Source organism: Acanthaster planci, linkage group LG20, assembly GCF_054643075.1.
Source record: "Acanthaster planci isolate LZ-2023a linkage group LG20, COTS_SCS, whole genome shotgun sequence".
In the NCBI taxonomy this organism is placed as follows: Eukaryota; Metazoa; Echinodermata; class Asteroidea; order Valvatida; family Acanthasteridae; genus Acanthaster; species Acanthaster planci.
This window is the reverse complement of record NC_141796.1, coordinates 3150196-3168042: the sequence shown is the minus strand read 5'-3', so window position 1 is coordinate 3168042 and position 17847 is coordinate 3150196. Positions and strand designations below refer to the sequence as shown.

At 41.1% G+C, this 17847-nt stretch overlaps 1 protein-coding gene across 1 annotated transcript; it reads right to left on the bottom strand.

The window, feature by feature from the left end:
* Positions 1–4360: 4360 nt before the first annotated feature.
* On the bottom strand, positions 4361–13668 carry LOC110975549 (uncharacterized). The gene is made up of 3 exons (XM_022228122.2): positions 12972–13668; positions 11265–11853; positions 4361–6987 (listed from the first exon to the last, which is right to left on the bottom strand). The coding sequence occupies exons 1-3, from the start codon at positions 13212–13214 to the stop codon at positions 6344–6346; spliced, it is 1476 nt and encodes a 491-aa protein (XP_022083814.2). The 5' UTR covers positions 13215–13668; the 3' UTR covers positions 4361–6343.
* Between the last annotated feature and the right edge of the window lie 4179 nt (positions 13669–17847).

Below are 17847 nucleotides of genomic sequence, written 5' to 3'. Positions count from 1 at the left end.
CTACACTATGTGAACACGCGATCGAACAGGCCTTGTGCGTGGTTGGCGAGAAATAGCGCCACCTAGTGGCGCTTTGAATTTGTACTAGCGATGACCTTGCGTATTTTTTTTTTACAAAAAAGACTAAAAGATAACCGCTGATGGCGCGCATCTGAAACTCTTGAATAGGAAAAAATAATTACGTGCAAAGATATTAGAATTTTTATTTTTTTTTTCCTTCAGTTACTTCTTAATTTAAAAAATTCAACTTTGAAAAGGGGCTATGGAAAATATTTGCTAATATATCAATTTATAGAAACTGAAAATTACCTGAACTAAAAGAGAAAAAAATTAACCCATCACTTGCAAAAATCTGAAACACATGAAGAACAGTCCAATGGGGGGGGGGGTCTCGTATGCAGATGAGCATTTATGGTTCGAAATTTTATGGCAGTCCGACGGTAAAAGCAGAAATAAAACAGACCAAAAAAAATGACAAACCTTTTTGATTTATAAGATTATAAAGTGGAAGCAATAATATATTTTTGGTCGAGTTCGGGCGGCCTGTTCTTGACGCAGGTTTCTTGTTCTCACGCTCGAACCGGGCGTCAGGGTTTTACAGGAACACACGGAAAACTCGTGAGATTTGAATTTTTGAACAGCTGCAAATCTGAGTAGAGAGATGGCTTCCAAAGCCATAGACCATGGGAAGTTTTGCAAAATTAACATTACATGCAATTATTTTCCGTAACACAGAAATGAATGTTTATGTAGAAAAGAGTTCAGCCCTTTCAAACATTAACTCTCGAATAACGTAGCCTACATGGACGCCGCCATGTTGCTTGTTACTAACTACCAGCGATGATCGGTTGTTTGTTCCCGGCGTTCAGACGGCCGACCGACGAACAACAAATGGAGCTGTTCGTGAACATACGGAAACAAGCCGCCCGAACTCAGCCTTTATGATCGATTTTATCTGACCTTGTCTACAACTGTGTTATGGGTACATTACACCAAGTGGTTGTATTTCTGTGCGCGAGCTCATTAATATTATGTGATCCCACTGGGTTTTCACAACAAGACAGGCCATAATCAGGAGGCATCATAGAAATATTTCTACAAATCCCGAATTTGGGACTGATAGTTTCCAGTTCGGGCATTCCTTCACAAAAAGCCCCAAATTGCGGCCCTATTTTGAATAGAGGCGGGTGGCTACATTCAGAAATGAGCGCTTCGTTTTACAGCTGTTGGGGGTATCTTCCTTGAAAGGCGAATAAAAAAAAGATTTTCGTGGCTAACCCCCAAGAAATTGAAACGAAAAGTGATCTTCTGGCCATAATGTGATTTTTCTAGTAAAACAAAACGGAGGCCAACCTCTTCACGAGAGTCAACATCAGGCGGTGCTATTTCGATCCGATTTTGCACTGTTTTCTATCTGTGCACCACTACAAATAAATTCCCATAGACAGCAGTGATAAACCCCTATACTTCACAAATATTTAAAAAATACTCACATCGCTCACAGGTATTCAGGCTGCACAGAAAACTGATGTTCCACATGTCCCCTTTCATTTCCTTTCAATTTTCGGGGGGTTGACCAATGAATTTTTGAGAAATTTTCACCAGAAGCAGACCACCCTTAAAATGAAGAAAATATCCCTGTCCAGAAAAGTAGCCATTTTGAAAAACCATCCCTCTGCAAAATGGCTCAAAGAGTGGCACTTTCGGACCCGATTGCATCCAAATTGCTCAGAATTGGACGCCCCGAGTCCGGCCCAGAGGTTCAGTCTCAGATTTCTTCAATTCCCCAGTTCCATGGCTCCCAGGAGCCTCTAATATAGAACATTTTGAGTCTATAACTTTTGTTAATGAGCCCGGCGGACATATTTCTGGCCTAAATACGAGGGTGCACCCCTATGGGCGCGTATTTGCTGTAGTGCAACCTTACGTCAAATCAACGGAACATAGAACCCATCGGCTACAGGTAGGTAAATCGTTGTAACGTTTTCGTTTTAAATTTCACGAAAGCAAGGGGAGTGAAAACAAACGTGCATGAACAAGGAGACCTAGATACGACATCGCTGGACACGAAAGGTCGTTGATGGAATTCATTTTTTTCACTCATCTCCAGGTGACCTTTCTTAAATATTAGCTGAGGAAGACGAAGATAACTTCCAACATGAGTGTTTTATGGGCTCTATTTGAATAGAGCCTGAAAGTGAAAGGTCACGCTGCGAGCTTCCGGAGCCCTCGCGCGGTCCGCCTATGGGGATTTTATAATGGGCCATCCTACGCGTTCGATAATTTTAACTGAAACCACCCCATGAAACAGAATGAGTGCTTATGGGGAACAAAACCGAATTCTACAAGTCGGTAATTGGATCATCGATCATCCGCTAGTTGGGGATGAGGCATCCAACGTCCCGCGCAAAGGTTTATGAGGCGTTTGTAGTCTCACGAGCAGTGCGCTTGTGCAGATCAGAACGACGTTTTGGGCTTACAGAATACTTTTTACCAAACCAAGTGCCGACTTGGCACCAAGCCTACCCAACAAAAGAGCAAGGACATACAGGGTCACGAAGCGAGCTTCCGGAACCTTCGTGCGGTCTGCCTATGGGGAGTTTACATTGGGGCCGTGCTACTACGTCGGATAAGTTTTGGACGAATAATTCCTAACTGAAGCCATTAAGTGCAAAACTCCTGTCGGAATTTTACGTGTGTGGTCCCCAAGTAATTCGGGAACAGAGAACGCCGAACTGCACTGATCTTCGTGTATTTCAGGGGTAAATTATTGGCAGGATGTTGCTTTTTCTGGTCAAGTAATCCTTGTCAGTTTTGATAAATTTATTGTGCCAGCAAATATTTTGCAAATGTCTTTTCTTCAAGACGTAAATGAACAAATGGCAAACTCTAAAGTTTTTTCTCGTTATATTTCCTATGTCAGAGGGTTCCAGATGTATGTCACCAGGGCTCAACTTTTGGGCTCTACAACAATAACCACTCTAAGAATAAAAATGGTTGCTTTTGAAAGAAGGACAATACAGTTTGTTTGTTTGTTTGTTGGGGGTGGTTGGGTTGTTGTTTGTTTTTTGCTTTACTGATTGATGTAGGGCTTAAGTTTGTAAAAAAGTGCATGCATTGTCAATGCAAAGACAACATCAAAGACAAATCTCTTTCGGTACCAGTGAAGAAAACTCCCCTAAAAAGAGCAAAACCTCCCTAAAAGAGCAAAATGATTCGCTTATGATTTCTCCCTATTGTTTCACATTGTGCGTACGTGTTGGGGGGGGGGTAACAGCTTTATAATGTGACAGCTGTGGTGTTCCAGTGCATAATGCAAAGCGAGGGCAGTGGCGTATCCAGGAGGGGGGGGCAGGGGTAACTCCCCACCCCTCGACGGACTTTTTTTTTTCGTTTTTTTTTAACCAAGATTACTTCATAGGTGAGTAGGAAAGAAACTAACCGGTTTATTTATTTATCAAACAAATATGCTACATTGTTTCTACCCGTTATCATGTTGAATGAGGCCAAAGCCGCATTTGTTTTTGAATTTGCCCCCCCCCCCAACAGCAACAGCTGGATACGTCACTGGGCGAGGGTAATGGGACATTATGCAGTCACTGGATAAAATCAATTTCTTTTCCATTGCACGAATATGACGCACTCATATCTGTTTTATCCAGCATCTGAATATTTGAAATGTTAGTTGCGACTGCAGATGAATGCTGAAGGAAATGTTCCGCGGTGTGTGACGGGATGAACAACAGTTGGTTATAATGGGATCGAAAATTCACTAATCAAATAGGGAATTATTCAGGCCTATAATCATATGATTCCATTTGGTCATGAGGGGAAATGCATCCGCTCCACGGTAAAAATGTCCATTTCGTCTTAGAGCCGATCGGGTCTGGATGAAAAGGACAATAATTAGCCAACCCTCTGCGCCACACTCACCAATCACCAACTTTGAAGGAACATGCGAGCATCAATGTAAAACATGGTGCTATTTTCATAAAACCTTCACATGGGTTGTTCTTAATCCTTCTTGACACTTAACGCCAACGACCCTCCCTCGCACCACTGCGCTTTAATTTAACGTGATTACACTTGAGGGTCAAGTCGATAACACATTGAAATGCCGACACTACTCTATACTTCGTTGGTGAACAACTAGAAACCTGTCCCTGTTTCACTTGACAGAGAATAATTTTTAGATTTGCTTTTTATATCTCTGTTTTCGTCTGTCAAATAAAATTAGACTTTTCTAGAGAGATTAATGTTGAGAACCCTAGACCCCAGCAATCGATATCGATCACTGCACATAATCCTGCTCAAGGTAATGAAGGCAAAACAGAAAGACAAATTCATTAATAGTAACTCAAGCCTTTTTATTTGTGTTAAATGCGAATTTTACATCTCTTTGTCTTCTACAACTTCTGTTACGGCAAACAGTTCTATTTTGCAGACACAACATTAAGAGATACCGGATTTTTACGATTCAATGCAACCATTTTTACAAAGACGAATTTTGGCTTTTTAAAAATCTTTTAGTCTTGAAATATCTTTTCATTACTTGAGGACAGTTACTAAGTTCCGAAGTTTCTAAGACTTTAGAATCTAGCACAAATCAGACAAAAGGCATTATGCGATGCATGCTAGGCAAGTCCCAAAGCTTGGCATAACCAAACTCCTTCTTACCAGTGAAATCTGTTTACTAAAAGTCCTTGATATTTCTTGGGTAGTCAGTGAAGACCCTGTCACGTATAGGGGCCTGCAATGTGTCTTGTATACCTTCTGTGAAAAGGCTAATTACTGCTTTTCTTAGGGAAATCACACACGGCCTATACATCTAATCTAATGGCCTGAACAAAAGATGGCATTGCCCCGTCTCGATGTGCAGTATGCTAAAGGTACTGCAAGGCTAATTTTGGCTGAAACGGGCACGAGGATATAGGCAACTATGCCCAGTTAACAAAAGCTGGGCTACAAGGGGAAAACAAACGCCCACATAAGGTTCAGATGCAGTCATCTTTGACGGCTCACGAATTGTTCATAATAACAACAGAGCACTCAATAACTTGCACCATACCACAGGTTTCAAATGGGAGTTAAGTTGCCAATTGATCCAGTCCTCCATTTTGTAGACTTCAAAGAGGAAGAGCGCCGGCTTGCCCACAAGAAAAGCACAATTTTTCAATCTAGAGGGCGCCGTACACCAATAATCATGTGACTTCGACGTTACATAATTGCCAGAAAAGGATCGTGTTCAAGTTTAATTTTCAAAAGATGGAACGCTTCAAAATATAACACGGCAACTTTTAAAAATAAAAATGGCAGGCTGGCAAAGTATCCGTCCAAAATGTTGAGCAATTTTGTTATATTCACCGAAGGACGGGAATTCATTGTACAAAATATAGGCCTATTTTGTGCCACTGATGTGGACGAGGCAGGGTCGAATAAACTGGCAAACTTGTGATCCAATCGGCCATAATGGAGGGCCTTACCTCCGTAAACAGTCTAGACCAACTTTTGCTCACCTTTGTCTTGACCGACTTGCGCTTGAAACTACACACAATACTCAGTGAATGCGTGAGGCCCTCTTGTGACAGAAATCTGAGTGAATTTAGACGTAGAATAGAAAACGGTCCATTTTGTCCAATCTCAAAAACGGGACTGCCGAATCCCCTTCACAAATCGTACTATTAAATAAATAAAAGCGTCATATAATCTGTGAAATCTTTTGCCCAGAATGCAGTCATATTCAAGAAAAAAGACATCTTATTGCTCTTTCAACAATCGTCCGTCCGGAAATTGAGTTCGTTTAAATATCACAAACGTTAACGTTAATACCATTCACTTAACATTATACTGTATGGCAAGAAAAGGACAACATGGATATATGGGTACATTGATAATTACAAGAGGTACTTCATTCAACAACTGTTTCGTCATATCTCTGTCTTTATGATGCTTTCCACTTATTTTTACGAGAAGGGTGGCAAAGGAATCTTTGAACATTAGCGGTTTTTTAGCGGTCCCATGCATACATCATTCTGTGCACTACGGGACGCGTGCGTGCGAGCATGCGATACCATACAACAGTGGCTGACGTGATGTCTGACGCGTGAGTGATGCGACGTGCGGTTTAAATCACCTTGTCACGTGAGCGTTCTAGGCTAACGAAAAAGGTACATGATTCAAGACAGAGGAATGACGTGTGTGATCTGTGTCAAAATGTGGGTAGTAATTTTTTCCTGGCTATGTCTGCTTATGTACTTTGATATTTTCTGCTCAGCAGTTACGCCAAAGAAAATCATTGGCATGAACTGTTTTGCTGTTCAGCAACACTTCAAACCAAGATGACTTATATGTTAGTCTCCTTGCATTTGACTGGAACGCCCTCTAACGGAGGATCGCCTGATTGAATATAATTCACGACTGCATCTTCAGTTGGAATGCGAGTGGCAGCAGACTGTAGCACACATGCTGGCAAGGCGGGTGGCGCTGTTGCTAGCTGCTCCTCACGGCAATCAATTGTCGCGTTCCCAGCATACCCGTTACTAGGTTTTCCTACATCCAAAACATCTCCGTTGGGTGCAAGTTCCTCGTCTGGCTTTTTGCTACATTGGCCAAAAAGAGAATGACGTCTGGCAAGATTTGATATTTGTTTTTCCTCGGATTTCGGAGTATTCCTTTTCATGAAACTGTCGTCTGATGCAGTTTTTTCTTGGCAAGCAAAGGAAGCTGTAATCGCTGGGTTTTCATGCTTTTCACACCCTAAGGCTGTTTCCAGCACAACCAAATCGTTCCTTGTATTGGGGGCTGGTAGGTTGAGGAATCCTTTCGATTCCCTATCTTTTAAATATTCCGATTCGACTCTCGTAACTGTATCCCATTGCAACGGAGTTTCTGTTTCAAAATCTCGAACATTGGAGTACTGGGCATCATTAGCCACTGTTTGGCTGCCCCGTTTGAAGATACTTTCAAACCAAAACCTCCATGTTCTTTCTGCAATGAAACAAACAAAATCGGATTTTAGTTAAGTTAAAAAATTTGACGGTCTGTTTGCACTGCCGGTAGGATTGGAAGTCCTATGGATACCCCTTAACACTGAGCAGACAGCATGCAGAAAGGGTTGGCAGCCCGTCTGGTTTCGGCCTCCATAAGAAACGGCATAATTTATTCCTTACAACAAAACCGAGAAACCTCTTTACAGCTTTCCCTGGTATCCGCCTGGGGCAGGGGCAACGTGCATCCCATCTCTGATTTTATCATGGGCCATGAAAACAGCCCTGTTCTGAGTGCACAGTTACTCCCACAATGCAACACATGCTAACAGGAACTGAATTTGGCAGTCAACACACATTATAATCGTCATCACTTAAACAAAGTGAATTGGACACTAAGTATTGCCCGAGTTACAATTTCAACAAAACCCCGTAACCACAGACAATGTTTCCGGCCGTCTACAGCTCTATTATTTCTGAAAGTGAAATCAAAATAAGAAGCATGCTGCACTTATTGGTCACTCGTTTAATTATGAAAGTTGGATTTCCTGTTTAAAAGAAAATGGAAAGCCCCTTTCATCGGCAAAGAAGGCAAGAAGGCTAAGTGGAATTGAAACTTAGGGCACGTGAATATTACTTCATATTGTTCTTGGAAGTCGGTTACGTACAAATTAAGTCATGTTTCGCTCCTTGTGACCCTCGCACCTCAGCACAAAAGAAAATGTCGTCTAAAGACCGGTTCATACTTCCGGTGAATGTGAAAATGAAGCGAATTTGACGTCACGAAAAATTTACAGCGAAATTAACACAATTAGTTGAAATGTGTTTAACCTTTACGAATTCGCCACGCAAATATTTTGATCTGAAGTCACAATTTTGCGTTCATGTTCGCTTTCCAAGAATGAACAGGCATAAACGTTGTATTGAACTAATAAAATATAAGATAACTATTCCCAAGCCCTGCACATTTCACCCCACCTATGTTATATTGTTCTAATAAGTTAAAGCTCAAAATCCGGTATTTTTTCACCCTGTTCAATGGCAGAAAGGGGGGGGGGCAGACAATGGGAAGCCAACATCAAGTACAAAAAGGAACAATTAATATAATAAAAGAAAGGACAATTCGGGGGAGCATTTCATTTCATTCTAAAGAATGTAGAAAGCCCCTGTAATTTCGACTCAGCCTCATTGGAAAAGCCAAAAACAGGTTACATATTAAAAAAAAGTTCCAATGGAATACGAGAGTTACGACAAAAATGAACGCTTCATGATTGACGACCCACTGACCAAGAGCCCAATCCTTTGGGGGGGGTGGGGATTTGGAACCAATTTGGGGGCAATTGTTGAAAGAAGCAAAAAGTTTTTTTAGGACCAAAAAAAAAACATTTTTAGGTAACCTTTTATGGCCTTTATGGGGCTACATTAATGGGCCTTTTGTACGGTCTTGGGGGTATGCAAAATGGGTTTGGAACACGAAACAGTACATGTTTGATGATAATCCTCCCAGTTGTGATCAACTGGCCGATGCCAGTTTCAGTATGTCGATGCTGCATGATTTTAACACATTTTGCTGTTGAAAGAACAATGCTACACTGAAAACGAGGCGTCTTTTGTGCTTGAAGTAAACTGAGAGTTCCAAATCAATACTGGACGAAATCTACGACAGTTTGCACATCCAGTAGACAGCTACAGCGATGCTTTGTCGTGCGCCCTTTAAATGAAGGGACAGATGTGCGCATAAATTATTAATTCTCCACATTTCTCATGCGGGAATTCCCCATCGCACGCAATACCCTTCTACAGTCTGGGGTGACCGGAAGTTCAGAGAGTGCGCTCATTTCTCAGCTGTTGAATTTATCATAATTTAAAATCAGTCAGTGGAAATACAAATCCTTCCATCTACGGATTCAACGGAAATGAGAATTGCAAGAGGATGTCTAGATGTTCGAAATTCCTTAATTTTTCTCTTTGGGCTTTGAATCGAACGCGCTACTTGCACCAATAGGCCTACTAATTAAGAATGGCTAATCACTACAACAACAATTGATTGTTTTGAGCTTGATTAAGACCCAGACAATTAACATGGAGAGGGTTACGTCACGTGGAGGTTTGCAGTTTTGCAGTTTTTCTTAATTATGAAAATTTTAATCCATCTTAAAATTTCGAGTCGGTACCTACATTTCAAGATTGGGAAGTTTCCGCTACCTTTCTTAGTATTGGCATTTCCAAATCAATTTTGACATAAAACCTGAGGTTTTACTTAATATTGTCCTTGTTTATAAGTGTTAGTGCGGGATGAAATTTTTATGAGAGAATGGCCAATTACAACATCTTTTCGTTGAAAAACTTTAACTATAATAAACCCTATATCGACATGATTTTTCACTCCTCCAACTTTGGAGTCACTTACAATGAAATTTCTCGAGCTCAATGGACCAAGAAATCAGTTAAATTGATCGACTTTCTGAATAAGGCTCGGCAGCAGATCTGTTTATGGGTGCATAAACGCCGATGTGTATTTAGGATTTAGGCTTTTGTTTTTTCGCTGCCTTCTCAACTGGTTAGGCAATCAAAGGGCTTTGAAAACCCTCATCTGGATGACATTAAGTCCACGTGATTTCCGTTCTTATGTTCAAGTATTGTACTTTGTGTCCCCACACATGTACTTTTCTTAGATGGGTGGTTGAATTCAGCTATGGTGAATGTTTACACAATCATGAGCGAGAAAAAACATTTCGGTCGATCGAACAGACCGCGTGTCGACACAAAGATTATCATAAGATACTCGAGCTGGGCGTGGGTTCAACAGGTTACAATGCGCTTGCTGGAACCTGGGGTTTCCCAGTCCTGGAATTTCCCTTCGAATTGTTGTAGGGCGTAAAACCAAAACTACTATGAACACGTAAGTGCTTTGTGTAAGTGTTTGTGTTTCATTTAAAAGAAAAACAAGGCAAAAAATAGGCATTATTTGAACAGATTCATTTTAATATTTAATCATGGAATTTAATAGGCAGACTCTTCTGTTTTTGTCTCAAATATGTTTCAAGACCGGAAACACTTCACCCAAAACGGAACTTCAATGCCACGTTCATCATTAAGAAGAAAAAGAACGAAATCTGACTGTTCTTTTGGGAAGTTGGTCAGCATCTGGCAAGAAACCCACACATGTTGTCAATCTATGACAATTATAGAAGCTTAAGGGGTTAAGAAATGTAAGTGAATTGACAATTTCTTTTTAGTTTAGCATAATTCAGGGAAAATTATGCTTTCCACAATACACGTCATAGAAAGTCCCAACATTCCACTGTTTCCACTGAAAATGTCGTAATCTGGACGGAAATTCCTGTGATGCTTGGTTGATTAACCACAAATAATACCGAAATCTAGAAAACATTCATCAGCGATCGCACAACGGCGTTGAAAAATCAAAGGGGACTTCCTACAACCCTCCGCAAACTATTTTTAGTCGCAAGCATTCCGAAGGTCACCACTCTTTTGTAGTGAACTGTATACTTGTATTCAATTCTGGTTCTCTCTGGAAATTACAATGCAGATTTTGTTGACCACAATTCCATTTCCTTGCTATTGTTGTAAACACACTAAACGAAAAAAGAGACGCGTTTACAATATTACAAACGAACAGGAACGCACGGCGAAAAAAATTGAAATCCAATCTGCGGTAATTTCATACATTTCTGTTTAAATACGTGACCCTATGAGCGACTTACTTGGAATTAAAAGGATTGATAAATAACGCGTTTTTCCGTTATTCCAGAGATTTTAAACCACTGCATCAAAATTGGTCACACTTCCTGCAAATGAGCGGATTCGACATCGTGCTGCATGCTGTACCACACAAGTCTACAGATACAATAATAGCTACAAAAGCTTCAATAAACTCTCAATACTGACCATAGTTAATACAACATGAAAAACAGGCCCGGGTGTTACTCATGGTGAGGTGGGCCTTATTGAAGGATGGGCATTTTTAATCGAATTCCGTAAAAGAATGTGAGTATTGTACATTTCTAGAGCAGTATATAAGGAGTCGAACTTTTTTATAATCAGAAAAATGTTCAGATTTTTTTTTTTTTAATAGATATTTAAGGTTTTTTATTTGGGCAACATGGGGGTGAATTTGTGACCCTAAGCCCCTAGGGTGTATAAGACTAGGGAATCCACAGCCGCTTAAAAGAATTTACAACTTTGTGTCACTTTTGGGTAATGATAACCATCCCGTGAAAGGGCGAAAAGGGTAAAACAAGAACGAATTCCAACCTCGCCTTGGCGTTGAGTATTTCCACTGCCTCCACCGCAGCACCGCGTAGATGATGACCACGACAATCAGAATAAGAACTGCTACCCCAGCGGCTCCGCTGGCGATGAGCGAAGCGATGTAACCTGGTGCCATCCCCTCATTTCTAGCCTCCTCTGTCAAGCTAGGAGCCGCATGTCCATTTTTCCTGGTGGCATCTCCCACAGGCTTTCTGTTGGAGTGTATGGCATGCGAGTGGGTAGGGTTATCGTACCAGCCCATGGTGAGAGGCGAAGGGGAGCTCACCCGTGAGATCTCAACCACCACCTCGTGAATCAACGGGTTCACCTTCCTGCACTGCCCTCTGACGGGGTCCCAAGTAAATCCCTCCCGGCAGAGCGAGCAAACGGTGTCTTGGGTCGCCGTGCAATTGGTCAACACTGTCAATCCGCCAGCACAGATTGTACAAGGACGGCAAAGACCTCTACAAGGCCTACTCTTGGCAGAAGACGCCCGTCTGTAACCTGTTGAATGACGTCTTGCTCCCGCAACAGCGCCGGTCCTTCTTCTGCCACCTGGGTACCTAAAAAAGCTGCTTTTACACGGTCGGCACTGTAGGGAAAACAAATTATGACATCAACAGACAAATGAATTCGAGTTTATAGTTAAGACCATAACCAAATCAAATTTTGTACGCTGTAAAACTTGATAAAAGGTAGCTTTACTTTTTATAACACTTTGGAAAAAAAAATAAATGAACACAGGCAAACAAAATCCAAAACGAAACAAAACAACTTAAATCCACTCATTTCTTAAATCACGGTATCTTGCAATATCAGTCACATATTGAATTCACGTACAGATCAAATACTCTTGCAACTACGCACCGAGTTAGTACAATGAAATAAAACACACAGGTCGAGTACCGTATTTTGACCTTTTTTCCATCTTCTGAGCACTAGACAATACGATTAATGAATATTAATACCTTTTTAGTAACTTACACGAGTGAATTCTAAATTTTCCAGCCCAACACTGAAAGCAAAGAATTACAGAAAAGCGGGCACGTCCACCCTGGGAGGATTATCCACAGTAGACGACAGAAAAGAACTCAATTTTCCACAAGCCCTATTTCGGAAATAGGACTTGTTGCGAGCAAACACGCCCGAGTTTACTGAAATGCTAATTACCCACGAATTAAGGGTCAACATGATTAACAAAAACGCAAGAATTAAGCGCGTTTCTGTTATCTATATATTGTCAAGTGTGGCAGTTAAAACATTCTCAGGAAAAGAAAATGCAAAGGCCTTTTTCACAAGCTCTGTGTCAAATTATATTTAACAACTTAACGTCTTGGAACAAATTATAAGGCCTTTATGAGAGAGCAATGTCACCAGGCCTACATGAAGTAGCCTGCTTTTATGGGGCATGCTGACAAGGTCAGGTCCAAACAATATATCTTTTATTTCCAAGCAAAGGAGGCAGAAGTATTACTAAATTTCGATCGAAAACAACCACTCCACAGGACATTCTTAGCGATGAAAATTCGATGGGCCTATTCCAATACATGTATTTCGATATAATTCGTCTTTTCCCTGGCTTAGGTCGGAGAGTGAATTTAAATAGAGTGCAATTTTACTCTTTGCCAGTTGAAGGAATTATGTGTGAAAATGGTCCCTGATGAAGTAGAATCAGACTGAATGAAACTCTAAAGTTTGATCTACACGTACCTTGTTCGACCCAATCTCTAGGTCGGATTTATCATCAGTAGCTTGTTCAGGGGAATACGTCGGGGGATTGTCCTGGTTTTCGTCCTCCTCAGCAGTACTTGGTCCAAGGTCATTGGTGGGGTTGGGTCGAGCTGGTACCGGTGCGGCTGCTGTACGCCTGCTGAAATCGACAAGCAGGGCATACTGCAGCACGACGAGCCACACGATTCTGCTCGTAAATGCTGCCTTAGCTACGCAGGCCATAATTTTAAAATGACGAAGCCGTTTCACTGTAACACCAGCCGATTATCATGTGTCTGTAATGTCCTATTACACGATGCACAGGAATACTGCAAACAAGCCGCTGTCATCTCGGCGCAATTCTCCCGTCTGCACGGCAAAGAAGGAAAACCAAGACTGGGAAGTGACCAAACATTATAATCAAAACGCTGGTGAAATCTACTTGCCCTGGCTAGATGGGAAAAACACTGCATGCTACGACTAAAGGATCAACCGACTTTGGTTCTGTGTGTGCGTGCCCGGGACTTCCCAACACAGCATTATGCATGCAGTACGAATAGTTTTAAAGGAACTGGAATTCCCCTTCTTTATCAGTGCGCTACGTCGATGCAGGGACTGAGTCGTCACCTATTCCATGCAATTGTCAACCAGCAACTTTAGCATATTCATTTACACACCCTTGGAGTTATTGATAAGCACAAAAAGCAGTCCAAAAGGACTGGTGCTCACAGTTAGCACAGGGCAAAACATCATCCATAGTACTTCTTATCAAATCCCGACTGGAATCGGAGGCTACGGCCGGTACAGGAATGACGTTCGGGGGATTTCCCAATCTGTGCAATATTGCTGCGCCACACAATTATCATGCGTATTCAAATTGTATAGGCCTCCATGTTCATGTACATGTACTCTCAATGGCTGTCATGCATTTTCAGCTCTAGCTAAGTGATTTGTGCACGGCTTCATATGGCTCTGAAAAAAATCCTGAGTCGGATTATTCGGCTCGTCTCACAGCCGTGGGGGGGGGGGATTCGGCTGCTGTCTAAAATCGCTTGATTTTTATTTTTTTTTGTTGGGGGGGGTGGGACTTTATATACATGTAAAGACATTCCTTATCATGACAAATCTGCTCTTTGACCTCAATCGGACATACAGTTTTCTCGTTATGGTCATTTGAAGTTCGTAGCTACAAGCGTGCCAGCCCGCTTTGAGCACGGCAGTTGAAAAGGATATATATTTGGCTGACCAGTTTCGGAAAAAAAAGAGAGCTGCCTAAGAGCGGTATGTTCGATCTTCACAGAATTGGTGTCAAAATGATTGCGAAGAGTTACTCTAAAAACTTGGGCAGCTTCAGCTCCTGAAAAACATGCACTGCAGCGATATCGGGAAAAAATGGGGGGGGGGGTGTTCCGCCGTGCTCTTTTAGGGTTAAATAATGAAGACAGCCTGGATTTACTGCCTTGTATCACAGAACAGTGAGGTGAAAAAGGCAAAGACAGAAAACTGTGTATTAATGTCTCTATTTAGAAACAAAAAGACAGTAAAACAGTGGCGTATGACGATGGATAACTATTGAAAGAAAATTGTAAAAACCCAAACGAACATGTATCAGCCTCTTTATGTACAAATGATATGGTAAATAATGCAGTGAAAGTACAAGTCAATAAACACTTGAAAGCAACACCCTGCTGTATTGTTTTAACGATTTCTGATCAGAATAGAAAGAGCGTTAATTGATGGTCTTCTTATTTGGGAATGATGGAATTAAATTCGTCGATGCAATGCAAACAGTTCTTAATGCAATTTTTACATAATTTAGATCAGAAATATTTCATGACTAAAACAGAGACAAGGGGACTTTCAGAAACTTAATTCTCATTTTGAAGTGATGGAATGGGAATCTACAATTTTGTTTCTTGTGAATGTATTGTCACGGAGACGCATAACTTGTTCAGTGAATAACCACGCATTAAGAAATGTACACCAGAGTAAGAACAAACTACGTTATGATTACATATTAAATATTGATTAATGACCGGGAAGAACCTACAACCGTCAGTTTTCGGGCAGGTAAATTAGACATGGCAAAATGAATAAATCTTTAGAGCTTTTGCTGTTAATAGGGTATGCAGTCACCGACTGAAAATGAAAAAAGGGGAAACCTTGAAACACTAAATGTAAAGCGCAACTTTTAATTTCATTTCTCTTTTCGAAAATTCAATTGAGAGCAATTAAAATATCAATTATTATTTTTAATACACAGTATTTCCTACATTTGTTTGTCTAAATATTTTTGAAAGAAAAAGTCCAGGAAGTAAATTTTCGGAGTTATTTTTCCGGTCCGAAACTCTCACGTTCCCCGCGGCTCTTTTGCAAAGTTTAACTAAAGAGAATCAAAAATTACTACATCATACATGCTGATGCCGCAAACGTTGGTTATCAGTCATGATGTCGAAAGTGTTTTGAGTTGGTATCGACAAAAAGTACAGATATTGACATTGAAGAGACAAGGAAATTAAGAATAATACGTTCCTTTTTTTTCCTCAAACATATGCACAGTGTCCTATGGTTTGAATTTTAATACGGTGATGAACCATAGCCATGTGCAGTGAGTCTTGACGGAAGTTCAATATGACTCACAGGGACATAGGGGGAATACAGGGAGTAACTTTCCCTAAACTTTACTCGGTTGTTTTGGTGTAAAAACCGAAACCGAATAGACAGATTCTTTTAAGGGTATATATTATTGTGTTCAGGCCTACCACCATGGGCGTAAATCGGGGGGGGGTATAAATCCCTCCCCTGCTTTTTGGGGTAGAGGGGATGGCCTTTTGCATCACCCTCCCCCCACACACACATCCAGTGGATTGTGAGGAAGTTTTTAGACTTCCAACGATTAAAATGCATTCAATATCACTCAAAAAAGGAAGGACAATTTTGAAAGCCTTAAATATGCCATTTTTAATACATTACAGTTGTACACCGATATCATGGACATCGAACTCTATATAGAGTCATATGGTGTTATCTCCAACCCCCCGCAAAGTTTCATGGTCGGGCAAGTCATTCGAAAAGAGGGTTGCTGGTAGAAAAGTCCATTTGTTTGTTTTATTTAACTTGTATAAAAAAACTACTTGTCTCTCAACGTATATGAAAATATTAATGGTAAAAGATATTAACATAAAGGCATGCAGGTTTTGTGGAATATTCTTACGTTAAATTTTAAAAGGCATTGAAAGCGGAGTTCTTTTCTGTAGGTTCCCCAAGACGTTAAAGTGTTGATTTCAAGAAAAATAACAAAAATGCACTTAATGTAACCTAAATTCATTTCCAAACACAATTTTAGGTCTTTCAATATGGGTGATTCACAATAGTGCGCTTCCAAGAATTGGCAACATGTTGGCCAATCACAATGCACAAAATCTGTAGACCCTTTCAAAACGCGCATTGGGTCACCAGATTTCATACATCGTGATTGGCCAACGCGTCGCAAACTCTTGGAGGCGCACTATTGTGAAACGTCCGTATTCATGAGAACTAAAGGCAGCTGAGCGCGCACAGCCGGCTGCGTCGCCACTGTCAAGTCCGTCCAGTAGTTACAACGCGTCCGCGTTCAGCCCAGGCCCGGGCTTTTCTTTGTACCGCGCGTACAAGCACACTGTATCCGGTTCGTAAATGACTTCGTCATACACGCGCACGCACCTCAGAGTTCACCCTCCAATACGGGCAATTAACAATAGCGCGTCACCAAGAGTTTGCGACACGTTGGCCAATCATAACACGCGAAATTTGTTGATCATTTCCAAACGCGCATTCGGTCGACAAATTTCGCGCACTGTGATTGGCCAACTCGTTGCAAACTCTTGGTGGCGCACCTTTTGGGAAACAGCCGTATTGGGCTGTTTTCCAATACTCAACTTCGTCTCCGTCTCAGGCTTCGTTCCCAAAACCAATCCCCAATTGTGGCCTGAAGCGTTTAAACTACATCGGATTACCGTAATTTTAGGCTTTCTTGCATCTTATTTGATGTTCTGTGGCACTATTAGACTGATTACTGCGCTTACAGCTTCAAAGTCAGCTAGTAAAAAACAGTTGAAGCTTGAGACGGAGCCGAAGTTGAGTATTGGAAAACGGATAAATAGACAAGTTGCGCGTTAACTTCCGGTTCTGTGGGTCCATGTAATACGCTGTTTCGACAGTTGCAAAAAGCGAAATACGGTTGCGTGCACGTCCCACTTTTGCAGCCAGGTCAAACAAATACAAAATGCATGAGTAAAGACCCCGGGTCTTTACTTCGTCGAAGGAGGGCCTCAAAAGCTCAGGATTTTTCTCTTAAATATTTACATTGGTTGCGGTTATTTTCACAGAAGTTCATTCATAAGAGTTATCGTGATGTGATGGATCGTCGAAACAGAAAAATATCGGTATGACAGGTGCGAAACTTGAAAGACTGTCAAGTTTTCACAAACTCAAGCACCACTTCATTTACAAGAGCAGATTATGCTTCAAATAATGTATTTTCAAAATGACAAGCCTCAAAAGAGGAAAAGAGACGCCCTTGAATAATTAATATTTTAACCCTAAGCAGGGTTTCCCGCGAAACGTGCAGCCCAGCCCAGTCTAATATGGTGCCAACTTATGGGGGGCCAACTCTGTTGTTCATTGGCCCATTTGGCCATACGTGATTCTAGACCGCAGATCTCTAAGGGTAAAGTTAAAACGAAGAAAAATCGAAATTACCCAACATTTCAGAAATATTTTCTTACTTGTCAAGCCTACCTCTTTGATACATTTTGTAGGACTGTTAACCTGGGCTCTTTCCAATTTAAACAATCATCATAAACACGACATGATTCCGTCGTTTGATTGCAGTTTG

Coding starts and splice junctions, on each gene's coding strand:
- LOC110975549 (XM_022228122.2), bottom strand. CDS start 13,214: ATGGCCTGCGTAGCTAAGGCAGCATTTACGAGCAGAATCGTGTGGCTC. Junction 11,854..12,971: donor TAGAGATTGGGTCGAACAAG/GTACGTGTAGAT, acceptor TTTTCCCTACAG/TGCCGACCGTGTAAAAGCAG. Junction 6,988..11,264: donor ATACTCAACGCCAAGGCGAG/GTTGGAATTCGT, acceptor GTTTCATTGCAG/AAAGAACATGGAGGTTTTGG.